Source organism: Miniopterus schreibersii, assembly GCF_964146895.1.
Source record: "Miniopterus schreibersii genome assembly, chromosome: 3".
Classification (NCBI taxonomy): Eukaryota; Metazoa; Chordata; class Mammalia; order Chiroptera; family Miniopteridae; genus Miniopterus; species Miniopterus schreibersii.
In genome coordinates, this window is record NC_138103.1 from 74917155 (window position 1) to 74935682 (window position 18528).

The following is an 18528-nucleotide window of genomic DNA, read 5'->3' on the forward strand; positions in this document are numbered from 1 at the left end:
GGCAGTGTCTGAACACCCCCCCTAAGGGACAAACATTATTAATCACATCCCTGGGTTTTCCTCCCCCCTATTAATCTACCTAAGCTTAAGTGAACTATGGTAACATTTGTAAAGCACCTTGCTGCTTGGTGCCAGCACACAGAGAACACCGTACGTATGTGGCTGCTTCAGTCCTGGGCTTCCACTTCTTTCATTTCATGGCATCCCTGGTTCCCTGTGAAGCCCTTGGGAATCTCAGATGGCTTAAAATGAGGCTTCTCTTTGTTAATTTTTGTATGCTGCCACTTCAGGGTAAGAAATGGTGCAAGGAAATTATCCCCAGCCTGTCTCCCTTCATTTTCACTCTCACACGCCCCCTGCACTCTACCATGATGGTTCCCTCTTGTGATCCACAATCTAGCACAGACTCCTCCAGCCTGATTTCCCTTTGGTGGCAGTTTCTTGACAAGAGCAACACTAACTCTTAGGAAGCAGGGAAAAGGAGAGAACTTTTCTTAAACTGTTGTGAGGAAGAAAAGGACACATTTTACCCACTGGCATTCCTAGTAGCCACTAATGTGAGAACAGTATCTACTACCAATGGACTCATGTTATAAATAAAAAAACAGCATAAAAAAGTAACTGGAAGCCATTCTTAGGGCAAATATTGCTACTAGCACACCACCTATGTGATACACAACACTAAAGTATACAATGAATCATAAGGCATCTGAACTCCTAATTAAATCACCATGGTTTTTAGAATAGTTTTATAACAATATTCAGGGGGGTGACCTCAATTGTTGTTACAAATTATCCAAATACACACCTAAATACCTTAGATGACTATCATTTAGAATCTCCAACTGGTTAGATAATAAGATCAAAAGTTTTCTAAAGATCTCTTTTAATCCTGAGAACCTACTATTTTCTATTAATATGTATTTAAACTGTTTTCTCTTTATTTCCACTCTTTCTCATATAGAGTACTGAATGGATATTAGAGTACTGAATGGATATTAAACCTTAGCAGCTGCAGTCAAAAGAAGCATGGTTGATAGCATTACACAGGAAGTAATTATCATAGGTTTGCTCGCTGTACAGAAATACGCCTTCTCTTTTGGTTAACTTCTGACCCAAACTAGAAATTACCCTGCTTACTTAAAGCAGCACAGAATAAAGCCCCACTTCCCATCCCCACACAAGAGCAGAATCCAGAGCTCTCTGACCCAAGAACACAGAGGTCTCAGTTTTAAGAGACAGAAAGCAGTAAGACCATATAATAGAGAAAAAAACCAGGCCCCAATAATGAGGACCCAGCAGCAGATATGCATTCTGAGAACAGTGCTGGAGGGAAGCAAAGCCCCCTGAGCAATACAATTGACAAAGCCTCTGTGTTTAGAGGGAGCTCTGAATAATAAGGGGGAAAGCAGAGACTGAGACAGGAACACACAATCCCATCCCAGAGCAGGACAGCCCAGCCCATGTGCAGGAAGGGTCTGAAGAACCTACAGACCACATGAGGTAAACAAGTGTTGACAACTGTGTTATCATCAGGGCCCTGAATAGGCTAGGACAAGGACAGCGGCCTAAGGGTCTTCCCTGGTTCCTTAGCAAAGGGGACTGAAAAATGAGATTGAAACTTCACTATATTTCATCTGCAGTGTGTAATATCTGTATTTTATGATAAGCTTGTTTACTATATAATACAGTTCTCAATCAATGGCATATGTTTGGCTATTGTACATTAATGTGTTTGTTTTTTCAGTCTGAGATTAGAGTCTGGAAACACAGATGGGCAACTAGACTAGGTGAGCTCTGCTGACTATTGCACTCAGGACTGAGAGAATGGTGAGGCAGACCAGGCCAGGCAGCTTTTATAGCGTGGCTTTTACAGTGTGGTTTACGGCCATCTAGGTGAGCTTCACTTGGTCCCTGCTCTGCACTTAGCAGAGAGACTGCCTGACAGGGAGGCATTTTATAGTCTTTTAAAAAAGGCTGAGGACAGTGTCTACTTTAGTAGTAAAATCTTTGAAGTCACTGACACCTGGGATAAAATTCCTGCTCTGCTGTGACCTCAGGCAGGTTATGTAGTTTCTTTAGGCCTCAGTTTTTCTCAGCTGTAAAATTAGGGCTAATAACGGTTTAAGAATTAAATAAAATAATGCATGAATTAAGTGCTCAGCATAGTGTCTGATGAATAAGTGTTGGCATTTGTTTTATTTTTAGTGGCTGGACCGAAATGGGAAATAAAACAAAGCAAAAATCCGGATCCTCTCTCTCTTCCCTTTGAAGTTAACAGGGAAGAACAAGGTTGGGTTGAAGGCAACATTTTTGATAACGAACATGAACCCTTTATACCCTCCCTCAATCGAGCCATCCCTATCTTTATTCATGTTATTTCTTCTTTCTGGAGTATTCTCACTACCTCTTCCCTACAACTCACCTCCATGAACATCTTGTAAAACCATGTTAAGTTCAATGCGCACAGATCTGTACTAATACAGGAAAAATTACCCTACCAAAGTGCTCCTTGGTTCATTTATGCCTGTTCTAATCTCTCATGTCTCCTGATCGCTGCAGCTCTCTAATCCCACCTTACTACCATACCAGTACCATCGTCACAATAAAATCAAATATTTCATACGCCTATTCCTCTGGACATAGTAAGTGCTTAATACATACTGACAGAGTAACCGCAATACGAATTCTGGAAAGGCACTGCAGTGGTGTATGTGGGAAAGCTGCATTCTCCTTGTACCCAGGGAAGACAAGCTGGTAGCTGACAAGCAATCCCTGATAATGCGGCTCATTAGGATTCCATTCTGCAGTCACAGCTACATGGAAGTTTCTAAGTCTGTACTGACATCTTTTTGCTGCAAGGGGACTCTGGGAATTGCTGTTTTCTCCACAGCACTAGCAAGGAGGTAACTACTGTAAGGCCAACCACACTGGAATGCTTTCTAGTTCTCAATGAGAAGCAGTTACTCCTTAGTCATTCACTAACCACCATCAACTTCAAAATGTAGAAAGTTTGAGTTTGAATTTACCATAGAAACTGAGTAAGGGGCTCAAAACAGTGTGTGTGTGTTTGCGCAGGGGGGATTACTAGGCCTACTGCTTTCAGAGATGTAAGTTGGCATTTTCCAGAAATTTCTCCATGATTACCACTGAAGCAGAGCCTTTAGAATCTTATTCCTGGCTGTGTACACAAAGGGTCTCTGAATTACTTAGCATACCCTTCAGAATGTGTGACTTAAGTCTATGTTTTCTTCCTTATTCAAGAACAGTGTGGGTAGTCCTGGCCAGGTGGCTCCATTGGCTGGAGCGTCGTCCTGTCTGTACACCAAAAGGCTGAGGGTTCGATCCCTGTCAAGGTCTCTCTCTCATCAATAAACATATCCTCAAGTGAGGATTTAAAAAAAAAGAACGTGGGCTGGTGGAGAATAAGCCCAGGGATGACTACTTCTATCTGGAAATGTACAAGGAACAACACTTTCTAGGTTCACGGAGTAGGTAATTTTTAATATTTTAAATAAATGTGGTCCCGATGAGTGAACTAAGTTCTCTACCGCTGAACAGATTTATGCTGATTCCCAGTGCTCTGAATCTGTAACCCACTCAATCTATCCAGCAATATTTAGCTGTTGCTTAATAACAGTGGTAAAACTAACCTTATAATGAAATTTGAACTAAAAACGCAACATCTAACTATGGCCATTTCTGCTCACACAGAGTTAGGCATCCAGATAAAAAGCTTTCAAAAGAACTCTGAGAGGTACCATCTTTTTCATGTGACCTGAGCACAGCTCAGAGCCCCAAGGCTCTCACAATGACATCTCCCCAAGAAACAGGGTTTACGTGCTAAAGAGCAAAACACATGACTCAGCTTAGAGAGAAAGCTTTTTAAATATTATGTAATACTTGAAAATGAAAATTTAAGAATTTTTCCCTGTGATAAAACTGTGATTAAATCTTATTTAACTGTTTCCTCTAATGACATCACTTTAATTAGGTTTTAATAGACTGGCAGCCACAACCTATAGTTTTGAAAAGCAAAGTAAAATTACAGTCTAGGAAAACATTTAAGGAAAGAGACCCATCAACACAGATGAGAGGTTATCCCCTCATCCCTAAAGACCCCCATGGCAATTATGTGCACTGAACAAACAGCCATTAGGGCTAACAGTAGGTGTGTTCCCCACCAATCGGCAATGGGTTGTTCTTTGAAATCCCTAATCTGTGATCTGCTTTCCAGAAAAGTTGCATGTTACAGAATAAGAAAAGCATTTGAAGAGGTGTGTGTTCTACAGCTCTACTAACTGTGTAGCCTCTATCAAATGTGCAGCCTCTACCACTGCACGGGGCTTTCTGTTTTAAGAGTTTAATACATACATTTTCTTATAGATGATCATGACACAACACTCATCTTAAGAAGATTGCCGTATGTTTAAGAAAATGATTGTCAAGTAGAGAAAGTAAAATTAATATATGAAAATCCGATTCACATACAAAAAAAACGTATCTGCAAATGAGATGCACTAAACAGGAGCTTAACAGTATGCATTTATATTTATTTCATACTACATTATGGAAATCAGGGAGTAAATCACAAAAATTAACTCTGAAAAAATGAATATCATAGGCACTTATTTTAGAAAAGAAGAGCTGAGCATAATTAGTTCCTTTGTTAGCCACTGGATGGGGAAAGAAATTGGGCCTGTTGCTACCTCAAAATAAGTTTACATATATTTATCTGAAAGAGAGAAAAAGTTGAATGTTATTTTATAGAACTAATTGTGAATAAACAACACTTAAATTTTAATAAATCACATATACTCAGAATATTGTAAATCTTGGGGAGGGGGCATATCTGATCCTATGAAAAACTAAAATTTTGTAATCTGGCCAACAATCTGATGCCTCCAAACCCCTCTGCCAAGAAGCAGAGTTACTTAGCCAAGATACTCTTACTTGCACACTTTCATCAGCCTAAAGCTTTCATGCCAAGAAATCTTTTTTTTTCCTGGTGTATTGGCCACTGCCAGAAATGGACCCATCGAATCCACCGGTGCTAAGGAGTTAAGCATCTGAGATTTAATTTAACAGTTTCAGCTTTATTAAGCTGTCACAGAGCGGCCCCACTTTGATAACAGTAGCTGCTCCAATTATGGCTTGGTTTAGGGTTGACAAGTATAATGATTCATTCGTGGCACATGAGAAGCAATAAAAGGTTGTTTTGCATTACAGCTTTAAAAATGTGGGCACTTTTTTCATTTAATTTGTCACTTAGCTTTTGCTAAGAGGACATTTAAATTGCAGTAAAAGGCAAATGGGGCTTTTAGTTTAAATGTAATCCCCATATTTAAATGATCTGTAATGGCGCAGTGTTGGAGTGGGAACACTATTGTCTCACAGTGGGTCCTGATGGTGACATGTGACATTTGTATTCAGGTCCTGTATTATCCATGTGGCTAAAGGGCTTCCAATTTCATTTCACAGCCAGAAGCCTGCAGAAAACACCAATTAACTTGCAGATCCCATTTGCCGACAAAACTCAGCCTCTTCTCAATGTCTGGCATCTGGCAGTGCTCAGCATTTAATTCCAAAGCAGAGCCTTGAAGCAATGTGAGCCCAGTGCAGGGGCACAAAGTCAAATTCCCCCATTTTACTAAGAACCAAAATCCTTTCCTTTTGTAGTCCAGAAGCAACTTTTAGTTAATTTTTTGGTGAATGAATATTAATATGGGATAGCTATTGTTACTTCTAAGTGGGATTCTTCACAGAACTTAGACCCCATTAAGCCAGCAGGTGACCTCTGCTCGCCATCAGAATATATAGGAGAATTTATAGCAGCCTAGTAATTATTTGGGGGAGGGGGTGTAAAAAAAGAAAACACAGGGCAAGAAGATGTATTCTTCATCCTGGACTGATATCAAACTTGAATAGAGCCTGGTCCATAATTAGAAAGTTATCAGAGGGTATAACTAGAATCAGCTGGTAGAAACTTCCACTTAATGAGAATTTATATCTTTGATTAAGGGTTGAGGTACATGATTTTCAAAACCAACTTGGAAAAGATGTGGCTAATGAATTAAATGTGAACTATACAAATTTTGACTATATCACTTGTATTTCTTTTATAACCAAAAAATTTAGTTGATATTTTCTTAATTCGTTATTTGCAATTCTAAGCTTCTCTAAGTACCAAAGTTCTTTAAATTTTATTCATCTAATATTAATCCAATAATTTTTCCTTAATGCATTCCCTTCATTATATATTTTTAAGTGCTAATCTTTTTTACTGTCATAAACCAACTACTCAAGTCAACATTTACTGTAACAAAACTGAGGACAGTTTACTTGGAAAAGTAAAACACTCAGTATTTTCAAAAAATAGGTGTTTAAACCATGTGTTATACCTATGTTTTTCAACCACCACAGGATGCTCCCTCACATCTCCCTCCAATACACTGAAACTACCTACTGATGTTACAGATTAATTGGGGTTTGGAAAAGCCATCACCATTACTATTTCAGGTGACTCAAGGAAAATACCAAGATTAAATTGGCAGATATATACATACAACAAGAGTTGTCATCCACAGCCAAGTTCCTGACCACACATCTTATTACTGGGAAAAAGAAAACTTGGATGTCAAATTCTTTACTAACTTGCTGCATAACCCTAAGTCATACAATGTCATCTTGTGGAAGTCTCTTAACCTCCCCAGACTTTAGTTTCATTATCTATAAAAAAGTTCATCTCAAAGGTCCCTTCCAATTATTATGACCATGTGGTATCTTCACAAGCAAGCTTCACTTGGTCTAGAACAGACATGGGATCAACTAGCATGATGTGTTCCATCATTAGTCAAGAGAAGGACAGACAATGAATGTATATAAAGAGTTCTATTACTCAATTGCATTGAGACTAGGATCTTCTAGTAAATATACCCAGAACATAAAATTAATACAAGCACTGATAAAGTATTTGTTAAAAATTCCATTTGTCACATAGATTTCTTAATAGAATGACAAAATAACAAGTACATTATTAATTCCTTAGCAATGAGCATTAGGTAATAAGAGTCATCCCCCCAAATTTTCCAGTGAAAATGACTAGTCAATTTCTCATTGTTTCCAACCACCTGCTATATCAGTATTGTTACCACCAAGGATTTGAAAAGCAATAAAAATTAAGAGTTTGCTGTATATTTCATTCTTATGATCAACAGTTCATTTAAATCTGTAATAGTCAAAATATAAAATGAATGTTGAAACTACTTTTGATACTTTTAATGTAGGCAAAAGGGAAAAACAGCCAAATTTTAGCTGAATTGTTCACAGTATTACTCTAGAAACAAGTAACCAGCTCTTTTATACAAAATACTTATTTAAAAATAATACAGCTTTTTTCAAATATTTAAGGGCCGAATCCTGTGCTCTCTTTCCTTAAGATCAGACAATTCCCTCCAAACCCTGCCGAGACTGTTTCCTGCAAAGTCCTTATTCTTCCTATTCTTATAACCAGTATATAAGGGCAACAAGTTCATATATGAGCAGCTCTCTCTTCAGCAATACTCTGATCATGCTCTTTAAACATTCAACATGGTCTTCATCCATATAACTCAATGGCAATCTGTCAGGAAACTTATATTTACCCAGCTCATCCCAGAGCTGCCTATATTTGTCAGTCATCGCAGTGCCTTGTTGCCTCCAAAGTGACAGACGAGGGTCAGCCATGAATTGCTCTGTTATCAAGGTCAACATGCGGGCCCCATTAGAGTCCCTCATCTTCAACATCTCCCGAACCTAGTGGGGAAAAAACAGACTTTTAGAAAAATGTTCAAAAACAGACAGCAATACAGAGACCAATTTTCTTGGGAGGGGGGCAGTTAAATCTCGACACCAGTTCTCTTAAGCAAACAAAAATTGTTAAAACTAGTTTCTACCCTAAATGGTAACTGAATCAAAGAACTGACCCTTAGTTTTTTTTATATTATGTTTTAGAATCCACACGAGGAAAGAAATTTTGCTAACCTCCCAATTCAAAAAATTGCCAGCCTATAGAAAAACAGTACCAAAACCAATAAGACAAATCATATGGCCCCTTCCTGACTCTCCAACTGACTGTACTTCCCACAGAATGAGCGGAGCCTAAAAAGCAGTCTACTGAGAACTCTTTAGGGATCTTCTAAATTGATCCGATGATGTTTATAACAGCATCTGTCCTTCAGTTTTTAAAAAACAGCCTTATTGAGGCAAAATTCACATGCCATATTCACCAATTTAAACTGTGCAGTTCAATGGCTTTTAGTATACTGAGAAAGTTGTGAAACACTTGTTTTTAACGTAAATTAATAATTTCAGTCAGTTCTCGCTCAAGTTTTCTGACATAAAGAGCAGCAGCATATTCACTCTGATGAACTGTTTTTGCAATGGTAAAAGGAAATGAACAGGGCTGTAGGTTCATGAGCTCTTTTTGGCTCTAAATGAGCAATCCACGAAGCAGAATCATGAGCAGTGACCTAGGAAGTTAACTCAGCCTCTCATGCTGGAACCTCAAGCTCTGTCCATTACTCTTGTGCTACATTTCCCAAATAAGAGAAAAGAAGAAAAGAAAAGCAAGGCTAACAGGAAACCCTAAATGAATCCATCCATTCCAAAAGTGCATAGCTATGTGTCCAACAAATAAGAATCCCAGCTGAACATCAGTTCTCCCTATAGGAAATTACTGGAGCAAGGTTATGAGCAGTGGAAAAGGAGAGGTGCGTCCTTTAATTCAAGATTCTCTCATTGTGAAAGGTGAATGAAGGACGAAATGGCAGGTCTTCAACAAAGCATCTCAGACCTCCAGACCAACAGACCCTGCCTCAGGCTTGTACCCTGACAAGTGCTGGAGCCCCCTCATAGGCCTTAGAATTTGAGCCTTGTGAAGAACTCAAAAGCACTTCTATAGGAAATCATAAGGATTGTGCTTCCAGGAAGGCTATTTCAGTAATCTTAAAAAGGAATTTATTACCAATATGAAGCACTAAAAAGTCGTGAAAAGATGAAGACTGAGAGAGAGAGACTTGCCATTTATTATCATACGTCGTGCTTAAGAGTTTTGCATTTATACTTAGCATTTAAGCTTGATAACAACCACATAAAGTAGGCCAGATTATAACCTCCATTTTATGAATTATAAAATCATGCCTCAGAAGTTAATTAACTTGCCCAAAGGACAAGAGTAGTAAGGGATAAAAGGGGTCAAATATATGGTCGCAAAAGGAGATTTGAAGGAATCAGAACCCAGATCTGTCTTAACTCGACTTAACACTAAAAGTTATGCCATTCCCAAAATTAGAAGTTGATGTTACTTCATAGGGCATATATAATATATACATCATGTAGAGATAAAAATGGCAAATGCAGGTCACTCTAACACCTTTCACATTGCTTCTACTAGGCCAGTGTACTCTGCTGACACGAGACTGAAATACTATGTGTCTAAATATGCCAAACCTTTAATAGATAATATATCAAATTTGATTTAATGTTTACTTTCCTGATAAATTTCTAACCTATTACTGAGCTAGAAATTGCAATGAAAATAAGTACTATCAAGTATATAAACCAGAACTATTACCCAACACTCAAGTACGACATCTACAGTCTAACAGTATTTAACTTTTATACTGTTGACACTCAGGCATTACAGCAGTTTGAAGGGCCTATGAGTTACTAAAAGAATAATTAAATCATGTGTAAAGTAGTTTTAGAGTTAAATGTGTTTTATTGTAAATCTAATTATCAGAAAATTGGCAATCTATATATGGTATATGGAATAAATCTTTATTAAGAGAGTATGATGAATCAGAATACACTATTTTTTGGCCATAACCAGTAACAGAGTTTACTCTAATTCTTCTGAACTAAAAAAACACCTTTTAATTATTATGAATACTAGGTCATTTAACGAAATTATCAATGAACACAGTTAATCTGAATATATTAAAACCAACCTGAATATATTACCCACAATGATGGCTGTAGCCCCAATGAAAAGACAATGATTTAATATGATTATAAAAGCATTTTATCCAGTATTTAGATTTATGTTTATGGTACTAAAACTCTGTATAAAGCAATAGATACAGTTTTTGTTCACACAGAACTTATAACAAAGATAACTTTGTTTCTTAGGTCATCAAATTTTGGTGATGAAAACTAACATTTACCAAGGCCCAAATACATGTTAGAACCATTATAATTTAACACCATGATCACAACTTGAGGCGATATGCCATTATTAGCTAATTTTATAGATGAGGAAACTGGTTTAAAGAGCTTTCCAAGGTTCATACGCTTAATAAGATTTAGAATTTAGATTTAAACCCAGGTCTGTATGACTGCAAAGTCTATGCTTTTAAAACAAATTTAAAGATACTGACATTATTAAACTAAAAACATAAAGCACATTTTAAGGGCTGTATTCAAGTTACTGGGGAAATTAGAAAATGAAAAAACTTGAATAGATGGCATTTTAAATAACATTAAGTTATTTATTTTGGCGTAAGTATGGGAAGGTTTTTCAAAATTGTATAAATTGTCACCATTTATTAATAGAAACTGAGAGAGAGAAAAAGGTTCCATGTCTTGTCTAAGGACACCTAAGCAAATTAATACTTGCATTACAACACAGAAGTTTCTAATTGATTAACTTAGACTGTATTCTTTAAAAAATAATTAATTAAAAAGAGAAGTCTTCGCACTATTGTAAACATGATCATGTAAAGATACTTTCTATATATGTATATATTTAGAATATTTCTTTAAAAATAAACAATCATACCTTTGCAAAGAGCAAATTAAGCTGCTTCCCTGATCCATGGTACCCGCCCTGGGAAAGAAACAGTTTAACCTGTTCTTGAACCTGCTCTTCATCTAAGTGCCAGCAGTTTTCATCATCTATACTAGCACCTGCTGTCGGATCAGGAGCACCTAGAAATAAAAAGAAAAGATAACACATATGCTAGATAAAAACTGTGCTAAAAGGGCTCTGATAATAAGCTTAAAAAGAATTAAGATTATGTACTTTTTGCCTAAACACTTTTTAATTCAATCTCAATTCAATTATACATACAAATTTATAACTTAAAATAAATACAAGAGGCATTCTTGTATTTCTAAGATTTTCCTAATTTGTTCTAAGTCCAAATGCGGATTACCTGAGAACTGAAATTTCCCATTTTTTAAGATCAGAGACTCTATCTTTGGAGATGAGTTTACAAGTTCTTTAAAGAACAAAAGTCACAGAAGTGTCTCATTGTAAATATGTGATGTTTATAAAGCTCTACTATGTAGGACATGTTAAGAAAATGTTTCTCAAAGACTTTAGAAAAATATGAAACCAAGTACATTCAGCAGAGTATTTCTCCCTGCACCATGTTAGTTCAAGAAGCCTTCACCATTATCTGCTGCTGTATAAACTACATGCTGACAAAAGTGAAGATTAAAAAGGGAATCAGGCCACATGGGAACAGGCAGTGCAGCTGCTGTACTAAACCAGGTTGTAGTATCACCTTGCCAAACTGCATAAATATTTTATTGCTGAAGTACACACAAAAGACAACAGCTATGTAATAAGCCCTATGTGTAGACTACCTTAGAAATTAAAAATCACCCACATATGCAGGCAGGTAAAAATTATGTTTCATTATTTATTAATGAAATAAAATGGTATTCAAGGCCTAAGACTCATAAGTAATACAAAATAACTTAAATCTAAAAACCTTTCATCGGTAATGGTTCATACCTTAAAAAGATACATTTGTAGGTATTGCTTCATATTACTTTCCTTTTCTTTTAATGATCTAATGCAGACTCAATTGGCCAAGGAAATAATCACGAACATCCACTTAGAATCAGGGTCCATTAGTCCCAAGGAGTGAGACAGTGGGTCTGTGAACCTCCCTGAAGAGGTGTGCTTTCATTTACTCAGTAAGCCAGCATATACTGAGTGCCCTCTGCTAGATTTGGGGATGGAATGAATAGTTTACAAAATATACAGAATTCCTATCCTCACAGAATTTATCATCTAGTTCAATGGCTTTCAAACTTCTTTTGACTAAGACCCATAATAAATACAATTTACATCATGCCCAATACACCTATGTATCTGGGTGCTTATGTGATCACATCTGTCTATTAATCTGAAGCACAGTATGATGAAAAAATATCCTTACTATACGTAAAGAGGTCTGATGTTTTCTATTCTAGTTCCTTTTTTTAAGGGTTTGTCATAATTTTTAAAACTGATTTCATAACCCATAATGGGTTGCACCCCACTATATAAGAAACACTTTATAGTGGATGAGATAAATATCAACCTAATAATCACATATAGTATATAACAATAGGTGGCAATAACTGCCCAAAGGAGAGGTCAAGGTGCCAGGGGAGGCTATATCAGAGAGCGCTGGCCTGGCCTTGGAATGCCAGGGTAGGCAAACCTTGAGGAAATGGAATTTGAGCTGAGATTTGCCTTAAGTAGATTAAAAATTAACCAAAGGCAGGAAAAGGAAGGAATGGGTCTGCATGTGAGACTAAGAGCTTGCACAAAGGTCTCCGGTGGGAAGGGGCGTGGTATGTGGATGAAATAAAAGGCAGTTCGTGTCCATGCACAAACAAAGTACATGAGGAGAAAGGCAATACAAGCCAACCCTGGAGAAGAGAAGGGCAGGCCCTGTGCATGCTGGCTAGTGAGCTTGGTTTTCCCCCTGAGGATGATGAATGGGGATCATGATAAGGTATCCAAACTGGAAGAACAGACTCCTCTAGACAGTGAACAATGTTTTGTCTTGATGTACAACAATTTCAACATTCCTACCATGAAATATTAAGCAGCCGTAAAAATAAATGTGAAGATTCTCTATGTACCACAACGGAAAGTACCCAGGATATGTTGATCCCCACTCCCACCCCCAAAAACCGAGGTGAAGGAAAGTATACATAGTGTGCCACTTTTTCCATAAATAATGTTTTAAAAAGAGCTTATGCGTTAGTATTTCTTTACATATGCATAAAATATTTTGAAAGAATGAGGGAAGTAGGCTCCTCACTGAGTACCTTTTCATACTTTTAAAATTCTGGAACTACATGAATGTATTTATGTATCTAAAAAATCTCTCTCTAAAGTGTGGATGATGGATTGGGGAGCAAAAATATATGGGAACAGTGAGGATGGCATTTTGATGGTCTGTACAAAGGATGAAGTAGGAGCTTGGAAAACAGCAGTGAGAACAGAAATGGAGAACCTGAAAGGAAGGTAGGACATAATCAACTGGACTTGAAGAAGTGGGTATGTGAGGCGTGGGAGATAAAGGGTTGAGAGACACACAGGTTTCTAGATTAAAGATATTGGAAACTCACTGACACACAGACCATCAGAGCAGGACCAGGTTTGGGGGTGCGAGGAGCAGTGTTTAGGTCATGAGTTCAGATTTATTAGATGTGGTGCATGTGAAGTACATCTGAGACAGCTAAGAGAAAGGACAGGATATCAAGCAGGGAGCTGAATATACTGTGGTAGGCAGTGTGGGGTAAAAAGAGCATCTAAGACGGAGCCCTAAGGAAGGCCAACATTTAAAGGCTGGGGAATACAATGAGCAAGGACAGCAATGAGAATGCCTGGCCTATTAAAAAGAGCACGAGGGACCAGCTCTTTTGGAAGTAAGGCAGAGAAAGCTGTTCCAAGTAGGGCCTAGACAACTAGGTAGATATTTAAGCTCCCAGAGTGCAAGGATTTTATCTGCCCTGCTCACCACTGCTTCCTAAAACCCAGCCAGTGCTTGTCACTGTCAGGCAGTCAAGTATTGGGAAGAAGCAGGGAAAGAGGGAGGGAGAAAGGGATGCATACAACCCCCACCCTCAAAAATGATTCCTATCAAAAAGGAACCACTGCTAAAGCGTCCTCACACACATTATCTCATTAACTCATTTTCTCCTCTCAGTGAGGAGTGGAGATCATGATCCCATTCTACAGAGGAGAAATGGGTTGAGTTGGGTTATGACTTATCCACAGCCACACTGCCAAATCCAGTCTCCTCATTCTCTCCCCTGCAGAAGAATATATCCCAGAACCTTAGAGCTAAAGTTTGAATCCTGGAGGCATCAAGGCAAGCGTTATGAACCCTAAATCAAAGATAGATTTAAGGAACAACACTGGTATGTATATAGGTATTTGTTGGCACGGTTCTCTTGTACAGGAAGATTTAAGGATGCAACAATGATGTAAAGAGTTTACTGGGGGCTACATCTGTATCCCACAGGGATTCAGAATCCCTAATCCAGCCAATTGCCTTGATCCTAGGAAAAGACGGACACAGACACGCAGAGAGACAGAAAGACACATGGACACATGCACGCATCAGAAGAGGCTTCACAAATAACTGCAGGGTCCCAACTTTTGTAGTTCTTCCCATGATCTTTCTAAAATTCTCCTGGGAAATCTGACATGTCCCTCCCTATCCTCTTCTTAGGGAACACTGACAAGGTACTGATTGTGCATTCCTCACTGTACCCTCTGATTCTATCCTCAGAGTGGTTATTTCCCCTAATTTTTATTAAAGTTGTTTTCTGTTGGGTACTGAAGGCTAAGACCTACAAGGAGTCCTGCCCCAGAAGGACACAGATAAGGGGCTGACAGTCCTGTGGTGTAACAGAGGCAGTCAGAGCTCTGTGAGGCTTGGAATTTGTCTGTCACATAAATATCCAGATATTTTAAGTAGATTTGAATTTCGTTTGGAGAAAATTCTGGGCTTCTCCTTGGCCTGAATTGGCAAAGGGGTCAACATTCAGATACTCTCCAAAACTTCACGATATACTCAATTCTTGTATTTTTTATACTAAGAAAGAAGTGCTAGGAAGAATAATCAGGAATCATTTTTATTTGACTTGAATTATACAATGAATTTTCCCTTACAATCTAATAGGTTTTAAACACTATCATATTTTAAAAATATATGAGACTTAAAATGCCTTTCATGAATCATTTAATTTACATGCATATTTTTATTCTTGTCCAGCTTGAAAGATATCCAATAGCAAATGTCTAAATACATGAATTATGTTTCTCAAGGTTTTTTTTTAAAGTATGTTCTTATTGATTTTAGAGAGAGAAGGAGAGGGAGAGGGAGAGAGAGAAACATTGATCGGCTGCCTCCTGCATGTCCCCTGCTGAAGAATAGAGCACAAAACCCAGGCATATGCCCTGGCCAGGAATCAACTCAAGACTTCTTGGTGCATAGGACTGACAACCAACCAACCGAGCCACACCAGCCAGGGCAATGTTTCTCAAGTTTTTAAGAAAATCAAGTTGTGTTTTTTATGGGGGGGGGGGTGAACTAGTATTAGAATTAACATTTCTTGAGCATATGGGAGAGGTAGGAGGCAAGGTAGAGGGACAATGGCCCATAGACAAAATTTTACTGCAAGTAAGCTAATAAAGTCTCCACACAACTTGAGAGGATATGTGCAGTTCCTAATCCTGGATTAGAATTCAGAAGTCTTCAGTTCTAGGCACAGTTTAGAAAAACTGTGTCCTCCAGCAAATCACTTAAGCTCCTTAGGCCTCCCATTTCCTCAACCCGAAAATTAGATAATGTAGGAATAAAAATTAACTAGATAATAAAAATTAGAAATCTCATGTGGCTCTGTAGAAACATCCTCACTTAGTCATAGCAATACAGGCAAAGATAACCAGTTGATAAATAAACTTACTCTAAATATAACTCAACATTTTAGGAGTAAAACATATATACTATATATTACAGAGCAGAAAATTAAATGTCTATAATGATAATCCCCCTAAAATAGCAAATTCATTTATTAAACTTTAATGCTAGAGTTTAACTAATCAAATCCTAATGTCTTGATTACATGCATTAAAGTGTTGCCTAAGACTTCTATAAAATGCAAATTTGCAAAATTTATTTCTACTTGTTAATGGGTGTCTATAATCAAGACAAATCTCTCCGCATTTAGCTTTGAGAAAGGTATGCAGAGAGAAACATCGTTCATGTACTTATACATTTGCTATTAGATATTCCCCCAGTTGGGCAGGAACCAGAATCTGTGTATGTAAATTAAATGGTCCATTGAAAGTATTTTAAAACCTATCATATTTTTACTCTTATTTATAATTATAAATGCTATAACTTTTTATAACTGTATAATTAATCTTTGTGAGCATTTTATTACCAAAGCTTAATTCTTCAAAGTTTCAAGCCTTCAGGGAAAGTGAAATCATCTGTTGAAAAAAGTGCAACAGTTTCTCTCTCATTCTCAGCCAGGGAGTGTGGATCTGATTTACCCGCCTGCCTAAGTAATGTAATACCATAGGAGGTGAGCAAAGGGGTAATCATAGACATGAAGAACCACTGTCAAATCTTTGCTTTCCCCTTTTCCCGTCTGCTACTTGATTTAGTTTGACTTATCCCAATATCAAAACTCCCTCACCCCAGCGGGTCTCAAAATTAAGAGCATATCAAAATTCCTGAGACACATTATGAAAAAGAAATACTCAGGCACCACCTCAGACCTACTGAATCCAAATCTTTGCCAGGATAAAAATAGGGGAGTAAGGGTGGAGGGACCATTCTGTATTTGGAGAGAATGTTAGACATGGTGGCACAATCCGGATCCTCATGTTGAAAAGTATTTGCGGTCTTAAAACATCAGAGGCCCCTCCAGTGAACTAAATGAAGCACATTTGAGACACACTGAATGAGGTATCTGTCTCATGTCAAGGAAATAGTTGGTTCTAAGCACTAGGAAACACCAAATCATTCTGCAATTTTTAAACTGAGATATTAAGACATGTTCACAACAGGCTTGTGCTATGTTTGATATGTGGAACTATCCACAGCTCTGGGTTCTAATAGGGAACTTAATGCTTTCTCTTCTCTTACTCTGCTGAGAAACAAATTCAAAGAAAGAAGCGAAAGGCTTTTAGTTTGCATCTTCATCTTAACTGTGACCTAACTGCTTTAGTAACTCTATTGTCCAAATAAAGCTTGAACTATTTATATGTATGTAGCAGTGTTCTTTTGTGTTAAAATTAAATTGTCTAATTCAGTCTATATAGGCAGATACAGACAGCAAATGTCTACACTGTAGAGGTGATGAATTAAGCCTCTTTTGGGGGACCTATAGAACAATGCCATTTCCTACAGTTTTTGCCTGCTGTTAAAAGTAGGAAACATAAGAGTCTGTGGCTTACAAAGGCACCACTATACCTATCTTACAAGCTGAAGGCAAAATCCTGACATCAACCATTGGCACCAAGAGGGAAGCAAGGCAGCAAACTTCTGTGATTCAGTCTCGAAAAAGGTTTTCTTTAGAGAGGATAAGAGCTAGAAGACAGCTAAAAAAATAATGTGTACTGAATAAATAAGAACACCTGAGAAAAGATTTATATTTTATTCTTCATTAAAGCCTCATTTCAAAGTAGTGACTAATTTCAATTTACAATTTTGCGGTAGCTGAAACAGACAGATCCTGCATTACCTATTCTCAATGGTCAGTCCATGTAATTCTACTGCCATGGTAAGTGTGGTATCCTCTGCAAGAGTCATTAGAGGACAACCTGTTTTCTTTATCATGGAGGCTAATGACATAGCCTCCATGTGCCAGACTCTCCTCCCTAAACAAGCCACCTTCCCTTCAGCTAAATGCCAAGGAAGTAAATAAGTAGCACTGTAATCAGCATATATCTCAGGGAACTCAAATAGGCCTGTCAGGGTTTATAGTTCCTCCTCTATTATTTTCCTCTCATCTGACTTTATTACTCATCTTTTATTATCATTTAATTTACTTCAGAAGTTCAATAATATACTTATTCACATACAGAAATAATCATGTATTTTATGCAGACAAAAAGCAATAAAGTATTTGTACATTCTCCAATGCTCATTTTAAAATGCTGAGTATAAACACAGAGTACTTAACAGGTAAGTCATTTTCCATTAATTAGCTAACACATGTATTAACAATTACTTGGTACACAAATATAAATATTTAAAAGGAATGTTCTCAGAAGGTCTCAATTTTACATAACCCAACTCTTCAAATTTAATGAAAGAGATCTATAATGTTTGCAATCTTCAAAAATGGGTTGTTCAGATTTTAAAAAGTGTTTTTAAAAACTGGTTCACAAATGTTTTCCTTAACTATCTATCACTGCCTATGAAGACACATGCCAATTACCACATCACAATAATGCTGTAACAGCTACTCATATTTACTCCTTTAACCCTCCTGATCTTATGAAACAGGCACTCTTTACTGTCCACATTTTACAAATAAAAACAGAGACCTGAAGAGATTTCTAGTTACTTGTCCCCTGTATTCTAACTTAGGCTGTCTAATTTCTAAGCTCTTAAACACTCTGAAGAGTCCTCCAGTGGGAGGCATGAGAAACCCATGTGGGGAAGATAGGAATAATATGCTCATCTAGCCAACATGGAGAGACAGGGTCAGTCAAAGGAGAGGGATGCTGAG

General features: G+C 37.5%; 1 protein-coding gene across 1 annotated transcript in view; it reads right to left on the minus strand.

Annotated features, from left to right (window-relative positions):
• Positions 1–18528, minus strand: part of ZSWIM6 (zinc finger SWIM-type containing 6) — a 175474-nt gene that overhangs the window by 36301 nt on the left and 120645 nt on the right. The window contains exons 3-4 of the mRNA XM_081131842.1: positions 10820–10968; positions 7644–7794 (exon numbers count right to left, since the gene is read on the minus strand). Coding sequence (XP_080987968.1) covers positions 7644–7794; positions 10820–10968 — 300 coding nt within the window. The remainder of the gene's footprint in view (positions 1–7643; positions 7795–10819; positions 10969–18528) is intronic.